General features: G+C 37.2%; 1 protein-coding gene across 6 annotated transcripts in view; it reads left to right on the top strand.

Moving 5' to 3' along the window:
• LOC150087215 (tyrosine-protein phosphatase Lar-like) overlaps nucleotides 1-14,715 on the top strand; it is a 1,652,393-nt gene that overhangs the window by 729,194 nt on the left and 908,484 nt on the right. For 2 of the 6 annotated variants that reach the window (XM_090371077.1, XM_090371078.1), the window contains one exon: nucleotides 10,080-10,100. The exons of the other annotated variants lie outside the window; for them this stretch is intronic. In XM_090371077.1, coding sequence (XP_090227203.1) covers nucleotides 10,080-10,100 — 21 coding nt within the window. The remainder of the gene's footprint in view (nucleotides 1-10,079; nucleotides 10,101-14,715) is intronic. 6 annotated transcript variants of the gene reach the window in all.

The following is a 14,715-nucleotide window of genomic DNA, read 5'->3' as shown; positions in this document are numbered from 1 at the left end:
CCATGCTGGTCCAGTGCGGGTTAGCAGATCGACCGTATTCAGCAGTCAGGGGCTTGAACCCCGTCTACTCAAAGAGCGTGTGCTACTGCACTCCCGCTCCTGCCCACTCGGCGACGGGTGACAAAACAATGGAAAACATCATTGACAAAACAATGGAAACATCTTGCTGCACAAGGATTTCTCGCTATCCATATTATCAAGCATAGCCATTCATTTAGATCAGTGGATTGCACATCTACCATCATATGAAACTTATCCTCAAAAAGATTCACATGTGCAAGAACAAATGCCACACTCCTTCCTAGTTACATGCCTAATCATACCAACAAATTTACGAATCTTCTCAGCGATGTAATTGATATGTGAGACAAACTGTAACTGTCTATCAATCTGAACTCTTAGGTATTTTATTGTCTTCACAAACTGCAGACAGGTATCCTTTTAGCAACATATTTTGCTCTTTTCTGTCGAAACCACAAGCCTGTGCAATTTACACCAGGTACTCAGCTCCAACAAAATGAAGTGTGATCATTCCTCTAATTGAGGCCTTGAGTCACCATCCACCAGCAAAACTAAGTCAGCATGCGCAATCATAACAACTTTGTCATAGTCCACATTAATAGGATAAGGACTGACCCTTGTGGGCAGCCTCTTACATCTTGTCTGGTAATATTCCCACATGTTGATTTAACTGTAACTGTTATGTTGCAGAAGTAATCTCTTATAACAGAGTAAAACTGCGGTGTGCATTTTTGCTGATGTAATACCAAAAGAACACTGTGCCAGTCGATGCTATCGAATGCCCCAGCGAAATCGACAATGACACCTAGACAATATATTGATCTGCATCAGTGTATGGATTCCACCAAATTGTTCAGTCCATCATCAGCCCCTTTCCCTGCCATAAACCCATATTGTGTTTCAGACCACTTGCAGTTTTCTTGAGCTCTTTCCATAATTTTACCTGCTAGCAATCTTTCATAAACCTTCTGTAGTCCACTAGGGGAAAGTTAAATAAGTTTTATTAAAAAGATACATAATACAGCCAGTATTACTGTATAGAAAATTCACACAATCATTAATAGTAGCAAATGCTTGTAAATATAAAGCAAAGTTTACTTGAAGCTGTATGAATTAGATCCAACCCATGAAAGAGATGTTTCGAAATGTAGGCAACTATGTTCATTCTCTTCTGGACATTAATGTACTAATTTCTGGAAACCTGCTGCATGGTGAGTTCTGAAGTTGAATGTCTGGATGTCAGTATTTCACGATGTTGGCCTTCAGACTTTTTATTTCAGGTCTCATATGTTTACTTATTGCCTTCATTGTCTACATAAGCAAAAGCCTGGAGGAGTAAAATCTGTTGATGTGGACATTTACAGTGCTTTCCAGAATTTGGAGTATTGTGTACAGATTGGAATTGCACATTCTCTGACTCTCTTAAGTGTGGAACTATGTCCTAAAATCTAGGTGTGATAAGTACATTTTCTACATATTGTATTTCCAAATGCTTGTGCTGGAGGTTTAATTTTGTGAGTTTGGTGCATTGTGTTCTTTTTTGAATGGAGTATGCCAGTGATTTTCAGTATATCTGAAATTAGCATTAAATTATATTTAGGAAGGGAAAAACTAATAATAAAAATAAAGAAATAAATATTTGTAGCTATAGAATCATCTTTTTTTTATCAACTCCATAATTTTCACATTACCTAATTAAAGTTTTTTAGACAAGCTTCACTCTGTCTAGGAAAACTATATGAACTGATTAATGTATGCACTTAAAATTTTTTTGATCTGTATTTATGCTTTGATGTCATTGCCCCAATGGTAAAGTTTACAAATCTGCCCCCCACCCCCCATTTGAGCTTGAAATCTTTTGTTTTGGTACTTGTCACTGATTGACATAATTTCTTTATATCATATAAAATATATTCAGAAATATACCTACTGATTGTTTAATAGAAGAAATTATAATTGGATCCGGTTTTATTTTTCTATAATTTTTTTGCTACTTCTTGAAACTGCCTTTTGCAGATTTGCAGCTTTACCACTGGACCAATAATGTATTTAATGAAAGTTAAATAATCTGATAATTTGTACTAACAGTAGATAAATTATAATAGATAATCTAAAATTGTCTTTTGATTGCTTAAAAGAAAATCTCTATTGCTGTTCTATTTTAATGAAATTACTTGCATGAATTAATTTTTATGATGGTGATGCATTGCTGAATATACAGATTGTCACTTAAAATGTCTAGTTTTCTTAAGCAATATTGTAAAAATGAAATTGCAATTTCATGTCAGATTTGATTACATAATTTAACTCTTATTATATTGCTTAGTGTGCACTGTGGAAAGAAAGTTTATATTTTTTGTTTGTAACTGATATTTAATTTGTTATATTACTTAAGTTTTGCATAGCTTTTCATTCATAGATTTTTCTCTCATGTTTTTGCTACTCCTACTACTAGTATAGTCATCTTAATTTACTTCAGCATTTCATGAGGCAAGGCCAGTGTTATAACTTAGCTTTTTGACATTGTTTGATGATTATTTATCAGGTGAACAGTATGAAAAAAAAAAAAAAAAAATTAGATTTCTGTTGTGTATTTGGCTATATATTTACAAGTTTGTTTCTAATGGGTCGCTTTATACAGAATTGAAAATGTCTTTCGGATATTCAACAATGTTGGAACATTCTAATTACGTAATATTGAAACAACAACAGCTTATATATTGTTTGAAAATTTAACATACAAATCATGAAATGTTATTTAATTGATTAATGTGGTATGAAAACTTAATTCGGAATGAATTTTTGTATGTAAGAAATAAAAGATGAAAGTGCACCTTATGTCCATATTTTTTATTGATATTTTTTTATGAAAACCCCAAACACGAGAGGTATTAGAACCTATAGTACTTAATACTGTGCTTGGGTTGGAGGTTGAGAAGACAAAAGAAGATATTTGTTGACATTAGACTTGACCTTCTGTAGACTAATTTTCAGGAAATACGTATGAAGGAAGGCTGTTCAGGAAAACAGCAGTTGAATGAATAAACAAGGAAGATGAAAAGTTGGTTATGTGAGTTTGAAGTTGGACAGTAAATGGATGTTGCTTGGTGGACTGTTTGGACTGTTTTCAAAGAGAGAACAGGAATTATAGAAGCCAATTCTGAAGAACAGTGCGCATGGAAGTATCTGTAGAAAAGGCATGCAGCAGAAACAGTACGTCTGTTAGACAGAGAGTGGAGAGACTCTGTTAGAGATGAGTCATTAATTAAACTAACTGCCCTCTTCTGAATGGAATCTAGAATTCTGAGAGAGGTTTTGGTGGCACTGCCCCAGATGCAAGAACAATATTCCATAGTAGGGCAGATTTGTGCAGAGTGAACAGCTGTTTGAAAGAAAAGTAATGCGAGAGCGAAAGATAAAACCAAGATTTTTATATGCAGAGGAAGCAATATTTGTAATGTGCTTGTGCTAAGAGAGATTAGAAATCAGTGAAATCCCCAATAGAGATATATCACCTTGCCTAGAAGTTGGGGTGTCACCAAAGATAAGCATAGGAGCAGAAGAATCCTTTTTGCGAGACACAGGACTGGGTTTTAGAAGGATTAAAATCAACTAAGTTGTCTTTTCTCCACTGGAGAATTACCTGGAGATCAGCATTTAAGGAATTGGTAGCAGATATTCAAGAAGTTGAAGCTGATTGAGCAGGGCAAAGTTTCTCAAACTGTAAAGTTGAAGACAATGTGCAATCATCGGCAAAACTACGGATAGTATTTCAGTTCAATGAAAGAAGGTCATTAATATACAAGAGGAAAAGAGAGGGAAAGAACTGAACTTTGGAGGACACCAGCATTAGTGGAGAAGTTAGAAAACATAGGGCCATCTACCATCACCCTCAGTGAGTGATCAGAGAGAAAACTGGATAACCAATTACAAAAAATAGTTGGAAAACCCTAAGATGCAAGCTTGTTTAGAAGACCTTTATGCCAAACATGATCGAAACCCTTTGAGATGCCAAGAGCCACTGCTTGTGATTCACCGAACTTTTCCATTGAATTTGTCCATAAATGAGTAACATAACCCGGGATATCACCAGTGGATCCACACTGACTGAATCCATGCTGGCGATCGTTGATCAGATGGAAGGTTGTTAGATAGTTTGAGTTGGCGGTTAATTGATTTCTCCATTACTTTAGAAAGAGTAGAAGTAATTGCAATGGAGAGATTTGTCACCCTTTTTTGAAACTGGCTGGATATGAGCAAATTTCCAAGCAAAAGGAAACACCTTTGGAATAAGAAAGTGAAAAAAGACAGCAAAGAACAGGAGTAAGCTCAGGAGCACAGGTTTTGAGAAAAAGTGAAGAAATACCATCAGGACCTGGAGCTTTCTTAGCATCAAGATTCTTCAAAATCCTCTTGCCATCCTTTTGACGGAAGACCACCGGAAGCATTGAATGGAGCATGTTTGGGAATGGTGGGTGGTGTTTTACCAAGATCATTAATACATGATTTGGAAAAAAACTGGGATGCTAGCAGTTCAGTTTTATCCTTGCCTGAAGTGACAATAGAACCATCTGATTTTGACAGAATTGGCAGCAGAGATGGGCAAAAGTTGCGACCAATAGTTTTGGCAAGAGACCAGAATGCTCGTCTAGGCCATTAGGGCAAGAAGCAAGTGTTCTACACTTCGTAGGTTCAAAATCTATTTTGGACTGATTGATAACGGCTTTACAATTGTTGTGAGCTTTGATGTAGACTGAAAATGAAACTGAAGAATTGGAAACAAGCGATATACAACATTCTTCTCTTGAACAGCCTTAGCACATTTATTGGAAAACCAAGATTTAGATAAAGGATGAGATTTTAAAATGGAGTGTGGAGTAAAGGATTCCATTCCTATAAGAATAATTTCACTGACATGATCTGAGCAAATGTTGACATCAGAAGTTTTGAAACAGTAATCCGACCAAGGAAAAGAAGAAAAGAAATCTCGCAGGTCATCGCATTTTGCATTCTTATAATGCCAAACAACACATGGTTGTGAATAGCCATGAGATAAAGGCTCCATTGGAGAAGAGATGATCAGCAAGTTGTGATCTGAGGTGCCTAAAGGACGACTCACTTTGACCATAAATAAATAAAATTCCTGCATTACCCTATGAGAGAGAGAGAGAGAGAGAGAGAGAGAGAGAGAGAGAAGTAGAAGGAAATCACCAAAAAAGCAAGAAAGAGAAGAATGATGATGTCCAGCTCAGCACCCTGGGTTTGCCAAGCCCATAGTCACCATATGTGATCCCCTCGTTTAGAAGGGTTGTTTGTGAGAAAAAGATCAAGCTTGTTGGCTATATGGTTAGGATTGTCTGGTATTCTCGTAGGTAAATGAAAAATCTGTGCGAGGTCATTAGTAATTTCAAAAGCTTCAGCATCTCATCTAGCTGGGTCTGTGTGACTAGAGAACGGAAGCCAGCTGGAGATGTGAACATTAAAATCACCAAGGAAAATTACCTCACTGTTAGGAAAGTTGGACTGGAGAAAGTCAAGCTCAAAGAGCTCAAGTGATTAGTGGAGTTAGTAGAATGTTAGAGATAACAGATGAATTTGATAGAATGAGGTAGAGAGATTTTAAGCTAGAGAAGATCGAAAAGAGGAGATTCCAAATTACCAATCACTGACAGGGAATATCGGAATGGACATATGCACAAGTACCACCTTTGAGAAGAAAGGAATCATACAGGGAATAGTTTGGGCAACTGAGATGAGCAGTGGTTGAATCAACCAATAACTGAGATTCTTTCTGTCAGAAAAAATACATGGGGTTTGGCAGACCGCAAGTGGAAATGGACATTGTTGAGATTAAAACTGAGACCACGTCTATTTGTGAAATGAACTAGGAAGTGTTTGGGAGGTTTAGATCTTTTTGCAGATAAGCTAGCTCTATTAGTTTGACTATTCATGGTGTTTTCAGTAGTAAGAAAAAGTGTGGGGGGGGGGAGAGGACATGCTGTATGAAGTAATGAAATTTTTGGATATGGCATACACATGGTAAGAATATACCCAGATCCTCGACTACCTGGACTCCCTCCAGTCACTATCTGGCAGATTAGAGGTAGCAAGATTATAAACTAGCTGATCCGGAAGCCTCCTGGAGAATTACCAATAGGTTCAGTCTGGTGTACTAACTTGCGCCAGCCTACGAACAGCGTTTTAGACCTGTACCCTCAAAAGACATCAGTCTTATTGCATGATGGAAGAGATGGTGAAGTGTTGACCGGAACTTATCTCTGGAGACTAAACATGGGTTGCACCAGTTGATGAGAGTCATCTACCACCTAGTATTGCCTTGTAACACAGAGGGATGGTATTTCTCCATGTGGTATGGGCGCCGCACCACAACGCCTTCTTATGTTGGTTCACACCTGTGGTCACCCATAGCATGCTTGCACATGGAGTTATACCCATGATTACTAACAGTCCCACGATCATGAAGATGCAAGCAGAGGATTTGGCTGTCACAGACTGTCCGGACTTCACTGAAATTGGGTAACTTGACTTGAGTGTCACCCAAATATGAGTTCCATCAGCATCCTACAACAACAACGACATTCCATCCGAATGGCTCCAATCCATCTTTGTGGCCCTACCAAAAAAAGGCTACCAGCCGGAAATGCGAAGACTTCAGGCTGATCAGTCTAATGAGCCAGGTGCTAAAAGTCTTCCTCAAGGTGATTCAGCAAAGGATAAGATGTAAGTGCGAAAGTGCACTAGGAAACACACAGTTCGGATTCTGCAGGGGACTAGGCACCAGAGAAGCAATTTTCTGTTTACAAATATTGCTACAAAGGTGCTATGAACATCAAAAAGACGTGTATATATGTTTTATTGACTATGAGAAAGCCTTCGATTCAGTTTTTTTTTTTTGTTTTTTTTTTTTTTTTTAGGAGCATTAGCAACTAAGGCCATATTGCTCCGGTGCGGTGGTTATTCCCTGACCTTTCCGCATGCTCCGTATTTGGTGGTGACGGGCTCGAACCGCGGTCTAATCAAGAAGCGTGTGCTACGCACTGCTGCTCCTTCCCACCTGGCTACGGAGGCGCGCTTCGATTCAGTAGACCACGACCGCCTAATTGACCGACTGAGAAAACTTGGGCTTGAAAACAATGATATCAACTTTATTACAACTCTCTACTGGAATCAAACAGCCCGGCTTCGCTATGACAACGATCTGACAGACCCAATTCCAATAAAAAAAAGGCGTCCGGCAAGGCTGTCCATTATCTCCCATTCTTTTTAACATCTATTCGGAAATGATCTTCGACCAAACACTGGCTGACAAGAACATCGGCATAAAAGTTAACGGACACTACATCAATAACTTAAGATATGCCGATGACACAGCACTAATAGCGGATTCAGAACAAGATTTACAGACCATCTTGAATGAAGTGGACATAGAAAGCCAAGCATGGGGGCTACGAATCAACAAAAAGAAAACAAAGGTGATGAAGGTCAGCAGGACTGCAAGCAAAATCACGATCAAACTAAACAACGAAAAATTAGAGCAAATACACCGCTTCAAGTATCTCGGAGTACTCATTGATGACCAGCTGAACCATGAGGCCGAAATCAAAAGCAGAATTGAACAAGCCAGGCAGGCATTCACCAAATGGAGAACCCTCCTCACCGACAGAAGCTTGAACATCATGCTCAAATTACGCACATTGAAATGCTACATCTGGCCAATACTGCTCTACGGTGTAGAAACCTGGACTCTAACATCAGCCACTACAAAAAAGCTCCAGGCCTTCGAAATGTGGCTCTACCGAAGAATGCTGAAAATTCCGTGGACAGCCAAGATAACCAACGCACAGGTCCTGCAGGACATGCACACGGAACGGGACCTGCTCAAAACCATCATCAGCAGGAAATGCAAATACCTAGGTCACATCGCTAGGAACCAACAAAAATATCACCTACTACCACTCATCCTGGAGGGAAAGATCGAAGGCAAGAAACGCCCAGGCAGACCGAAAATGGCATGGCTAGATAACATCAACACCTGGCTTCACATGACAACAGCACAAATTCTACAAGCAGCGCTAGACAGAGAACAATATCAAAACGAAGTCGCAAACGCCATTCGGCAGCATTAAAGAAGAAGAAGAAGGTAGCAAGTACAGCTTGTCTGGCCTATCTGAGAGAGAATGTCTGCGAAAACCTCAAGGACCATTTTTTTGTTATGGTATAATTTTACCATTGTGTAGAGGGGCTGATTCAAGAAACTGTATGAATTATGTTATATGCCACACTGAGCTAATCTAAAATCTATAAAGAAACCTATGGGTATAGAAACAGCATTTCCCTGTTGAGAATTATTTGAAATGATGCATTTGAACAACTTGTGAGGGCATAGAATGCCAATTGCCATTATATGAAAATAGCTTTTTTTCATATTGGTAGAATAGCATATGATATGTATTCTGCTGTCATTATTGTTTTATATTTTAAGTTTGACATGAAGCTTTTAAGTTGTATTGTGAAATCAAATTTGGTACAAATTGTTAAATCAGCATTCAGTCAAATTTCAGTTTGTGTTCTGGACCATGTTGTACCAGAGGAATTTACAACTACGATTTAACCTATAAAACATGACACTCACTGTTTTCAAAGAGTTGTATATTTGCAGCACCCTATAAGTTGAAATATGTCCATGTGGAAATCCATTACAGGTATACAGATCATGAAAAGAAATAACATATACTGTCTGTTAATTATGCAGAACAGAAAGCATTTTTTTAGGAAATATTGAACCCTCTAATAAATATAATTTATAATAATTTGTAAATGGGGATTGATTTTTTAAAAGTAATGAATTGAAAAAAGGGGTTAGGCAGTGTGCTTCCCAATCCCTGAATGAAACTTTTGTTCTTTTTAAGTTTCTCATCACTGATGTTTTCAGTGATGATTGTCTCAAGAAATGAATGTTTTCAGTGATGATTGTCTCAAGAAATGAATAGGCGCCCCCTTCCCACAACTCTGAAGATCACTTTGTTTTTAATAAATTATACAGCACACATATGTAATTATTAAATTAAAGGTGTTTGCCTCATGCTAGTATTTAATGTAACAGAAATTCTTTAATTTGCAAGTGAACACTTCCGTAAGCTTTCATTTCTTAGCTAGTATCCAGAAATGTTATATTTTAAAGCAGAAAAATCAGATCATCATATTTGAGTAATGGAGCAGACCTTAAATTTCAGAAAATGGGTAGGATGCTGCTTCCCCCCACCCAGAAAAAATCTCTAGGCAAAATTATTCATTGTTCAGTTTACTATTCACCTGATTGACGATCCTTAATTTACTTCAGTTTGCACAAAGATTATAAATACTGATAGCATATTTTTCAAATAACCTAGACTATATATTTTGGAAGAGCATAGAAATGAATATGTAATCCAAAATAAATAAAGTGTTAAATGTGATTCTGTATCTTTTTTGAAGTAAATATTGGAAGGGAATTAAAATAAACAGTTACATAATAATGAATAATGTAGCAGTACTAAAAATGTGAGAGAGAGACAAAAGTCAACAGGCAAGGTTACTCAGCATTCTTCATCCAATTAAAGATTGTAAAATTTCACATTTTTTGTTTGACCGATTGGGTTTATTGCTAACCAAATGATATATGAATTTGTTTTTGTTTTGTATCCAAAAATCAGCATTTTATACTGGCATTTCATTATACAATGCTGATTGGAGGATGGGGGGAGGGTGCTTCAGATATGTCTAAGATGTTGGAATGAATGTTGGGTACCTTGGGGGAGTATATTGCCAAACATTGAGATAATTGCTAAACTTATTTCATTTATTAGCACTCATTGGCACTGAAAGATCTTAAAATTTAAAATGCAAGATCATGTTTGATCGTATCCATTTCCTTTGGTAATTTGCTCCCTGTTATAAATTTTTTAAGAAAGGTGTAAGCATTGAGTGACTCAGCTTGCTTGATAGCATATACCTTGCACTGTAGCAATTGAACCTGTTGTCTCTGTTTCCTTCCCTAGTGGAGTCTCCTGGAGGCAGCAGTAAGTGTAGCACAATCTCCTGTGTCTCCTTGTCCTCTTCCTTTCTCCTAGCATCCTCCTTCCTCAACACTCTGTGTGCATGCTGTATTCATCACTAGGGGGCAGGAGTTAGCATGTAACATGGTGTCTGTTCTATTAACTCTTTCCTATTTATGCTGGGCCTTGTATGCTTTATTCTGTAGAAGGGATGAATTAATTGTATAGTCAGTTCTTGATTATTCGTGGCAGTAGAATGAGAACCAGCATGTATATTACAGAACAGAGAAATATTCAGTATTCATAGAAAATGTTAATTAGAAACAAATACATATTCCGACATCATTTCCTGTAATAGTTGATATCTGCATTCAATGCAACTAATAACCTTAGAAATACTAGCAAAAGCAAAATTAATTACTGAAGAGTTTGTAATTGGTCCTTACTTGTCAGTGCACTATATTTGCAGTGGTTCGGCATATTGATGATTTTTACGTAATGTAAAAAATAAAATAAAACTAACTTTTTATGCTTAAATCTCTGAGATGAACACATAGAGTTGATACATTATGATTAACTCAACTGCATCTACTATTGTATTGTCACATTAGCCACTTGACTATATGTTTGATATGCCTTGAAGGACATTCGTGTGCAGTTAATGAAAAATTGATTGATCACTATACGTCTCTTCCTTAAAAAATGTTCAAATTCAAACTTTTTTGAAACATCAAATGTTTCAAAAAAAGTTCATTCCTCCTCCTTCATTGACAAAAACAGACCAGAACAAACTGACAAAATGTTTTTTTAAGTAGATCTAATACAATCATCCCCCCCCTCATAATATTGTTTTATATAACAATATTAAATGTAGCAGAAATATTTGAACCTATAATGGGAACTTTAAATACATAAATTCTGCAATAAATATAGTATATGTTCAAGAATATGCAAGGAAATTTACCTTAAAATATAGTTTATATGTTTACTGAACTTACATTATTTACAATAACAACTTGTGATACTGTTAACTTCCATAGAGCTCAACACTACTACATGCATAAATCCAATTTTTTAGAATGTTCAGTTTGGTTTCCAGTGACATGTTTTTCCTATACTTTTCACCTTCTTCATGTTATTAGCACTAGCTGATTCTCTTGATCACTTTGAGGCTATTAAAAAAAAAAAAAAAAAAAAAAAAAAAGCATGAAAAAAAAAGTCAGGTTGAAACTGTGTATATAGTAAACTAAAATCAGTGATGCAGACACAAAATGCATATAAACAATGCTTGAGCATAAGTAGAGACATATGATGCAGGAAAGCAATCTTACACAACATCAGCCAGAAAAAGAAAAAAAAAAAAAACTTTCCCATTTCACCCATCCATTGACTCCAAAAGTTTGTCCTTTTCTTACTTGAATTTATTTAAGCTATCAACTTCCACAATGACAACTGGAAGTTTGTTAATGCAGTCAGCCTGCTTGCTAAAGGCAAAATTCTGCACATCTGTTCTACAACTGTATTTCCTTAATTTGAGTTTCTGCCCCCTGTAATCGGAGGAAGAGGAAGAATCCCATCAGCACTGAGCTTGCTCAAACCATTCAAGGCCTTAAACACTTCAATCTCATGACCTCGCAGGTGACTAGTCTTCAGACACTGCAATCTGCGGAAATGAAGCTCTTCTTGGTAAAAGCACCCTTTTGTTTCCGCACCAATCTCGTTGCCCTTCTTTGTACTCATTCCGTTAGCTCTACATCTCTAAAATGTGTCTTCCAGACTTGTATGCAGTACTCAAGGTATGGGCTGACCATCGCATTCTATAAAGAGATAATCACCTCCTGATCCATTCTAGCAAAATTCCTGTATATCCTTGATAACAGCTGCCCTGGCAGCCTGTCTGCACTGCCCAGAAAACTTCATATCTGACTTCACAATTACCCTCTAGGTATTTTTCATTCTCTACTACCCTGAGTGTAGTACTGCACAGTTTGTACATTACTCTATGGTTACTGCTACCCATATGTATTACTTTGTATTTGTCAAATGTTAAACTTCAGTTACCACCTCTCAACCCATTTGCCCATCTTTTCTAGATCTTGCTGTAGCAGCATACTGTCATTACTCTCATTAACAACCCTGCCAACCTTGATGTTATCTGCAAACTTAGACATTAAGCCTGATATACCTTCATCAATATCATTAATAAATACAGAAAACAACAATGGACCCAACACTGAACACTGGGCGACTCCACTAATAACATTAGTCCACAAAGAGCAGTGTCCATTAATTTTTATTATGTGTCCTCCCTCTCAACCATCCTTTTATCCATAGCAGCAACTTTCCCTTAATGCCATACTGCTCCAATTAGTTCAGTAGGCTTCCATGTGCAACAGTATCAAAAGCTTTCCTGTAATCCAAGTACAGCCACTCCCCGGCTTACATAAATTCGACTTTATGTAAGATTTTGTCGGCTGGTGCAAACTTAAAAAAATCCTGTAGGGAAAAATGGAGGTATCGTGAAAATATCATAATGTGAAGCCAATAACACATTGTTGTTTTTTTTTTTTTTTTTGGTAAATCGTTCCAAGATCTTGGAAGTTGACATTTCCGTTATATAACTAAGCTATTTATCTCTCTAAAAGAAAAGTAATTTTTATAATGGAAATTGCACTACACTTTCATCTTTATCATATGTTCTGTTATAAGAATCAATTTTGAATGACTTTGTAATATTTTTCTAAAACAAATTTCTGGAGATCACCACCTCCAAAATAAAAACAATAAAAACAATTTGCAATTTTGAAATTGTGATGTGTTGGAAAAAACCCCTTCTAAATCTCCACAGTCCTCAACCTCCACTTCGGCGTGCTTATCAGCTGGAGAGTTAATTCTGGAAACGATGCTTGAAAGGTAAAACTTGCTGATGTTATGCCTGACTCCTCTCTCTTTTTGTAATTTTATAATTTTGAAATTTTTGTAATTTTGTACACTTTTGTAATTTTTCCTGCACATGAGATAAAAAAAAAAAAAATAATAATAATAAATAATTCTATTTACATGTTCGTCAAACATTTCTTTTTAGCTTCAATCAAATTAAGTCTTCCTAATTCATTTCACAATTCATTTCACAAATATACATGGTCTCAATTCTAATCTCAACGATGTCCATTTCCACTTGCAGTCTGCCAAACCCCATGTACTTTTTCTGACAGAATCTCAGTTATCGGTTGATTCAACTACTGCTCATCTCAGATGCCCAAATTATTCGCTGTATGATTCCTTTCGCCTCAAAGGTGGTACTTGTGCATATGTCCGTTCCGATATTCCCTATCAGAGACTTGGCAATTTGGAATCTCCTCTCTTTGATCTTCTCTGGCTTAAAATCTCTCTACCTCATTGTGTCAAATTCATCTGTTGTCTCTACCATTCTCCCAATTCCACTAATCACTTGGAGCTCTCTGACTTCCTCTCTTTGCAACTTGACTTTCTCCAGTCCAACTTTCCTAACAGTGATGTAATTTTCCTTGGTGATTTTAATGTTCACAACTCCAGCGAGCTCCCATTTTCTAGTCACACTGACCCAGCTGGTCGAGATGCTGAGGCTTTTTGCAATTACTAATGACCTTGCGCAGATTGTTCATTTACCTACAAGAATACTGGACAATCCTAATCATACAGCCAATACGCTTGATCCTTTTCTCACAAACAACCCTTCTAAGTACGCGGTCGAAGTGAGAGGTCCTTTAGGCACTTCAGATCACAACTTGGTGATTGTCTCTTCTCCAATGGAACCTTTATCTCATGTCTATTCCCAACCTCGTGTTGTTTGGCATTACAAGAATGCAAAATGGGATGTCCTGCGAGACTTCTTTTCTTCTTTTCCTTGGTCGGATTACTGTTTCAAAACTTCTGATGTCAACACTTGCGCAGATCGTGTCAGTGAAATTATTCTTGCAGGAATGGAATCCTTTATCCCACACACCACTTTAAAATCTCGTCCTTTATCTAAACCTTGGTTTTCCAATAAATGTGCTAAGGCTGTTCAAGAGAAGAATGTTGCATATCATAATTGGCTTGTTTCTAATTCTCCAGTTTCATTTTCTGCGTACACCAAAGCTCGCAACAATTGTAAAGCAGTTATTAATCAGTCAAAACTAGTTTGAATAGGCTAAGAGTAGAAAACTTGCTTCTTGCCTAATGGTAGCCGAGCATTCTGGTCTCTTGCCAAAGCTATTGGCCACAACTTTTGCCCATCTCTGCTCCCACCTCTGTCCAAACCAGATGGTTCTGTTGTCACTTCAGCCAAGGATAAAGCTAACCTGCTAGCATCCCATTTTTCTTCCAACTAATGTATTAATGATCTTGGTAAAACACCTCCCACCATTCCCAACATGCTCCATTCAATGCCTCCTGTGGTCTTCCGTCAAAAGGATTTTGACGAATCTTGATGCTAAGAAAACTCCAGGTCCCGATGGTATTTCTCCACTTGTTCTCAAAACCTGTGCTCCTGAACTTACTCCTATTCTTTGCCGCCTTTTTTCACTTTCTTATTCCAAAGGTGTTTTTCCTTCTGATTGGAAATTTCCTCATATCCAGCCAGTTTCTAAAAAGGGTGACAAATCCCTCCCATCCAATT

Source organism: Mastigoproctus giganteus, chromosome 4, assembly GCF_048544385.1.
Source record: "Mastigoproctus giganteus isolate SK-2022 chromosome 4, ASM4854438v1, whole genome shotgun sequence".
NCBI classification, from domain to species: Eukaryota; Metazoa; Arthropoda; class Arachnida; order Uropygi; family Thelyphonidae; genus Mastigoproctus; species Mastigoproctus giganteus.
This window is presented reverse-complemented; position numbering and strand designations above follow the sequence as displayed.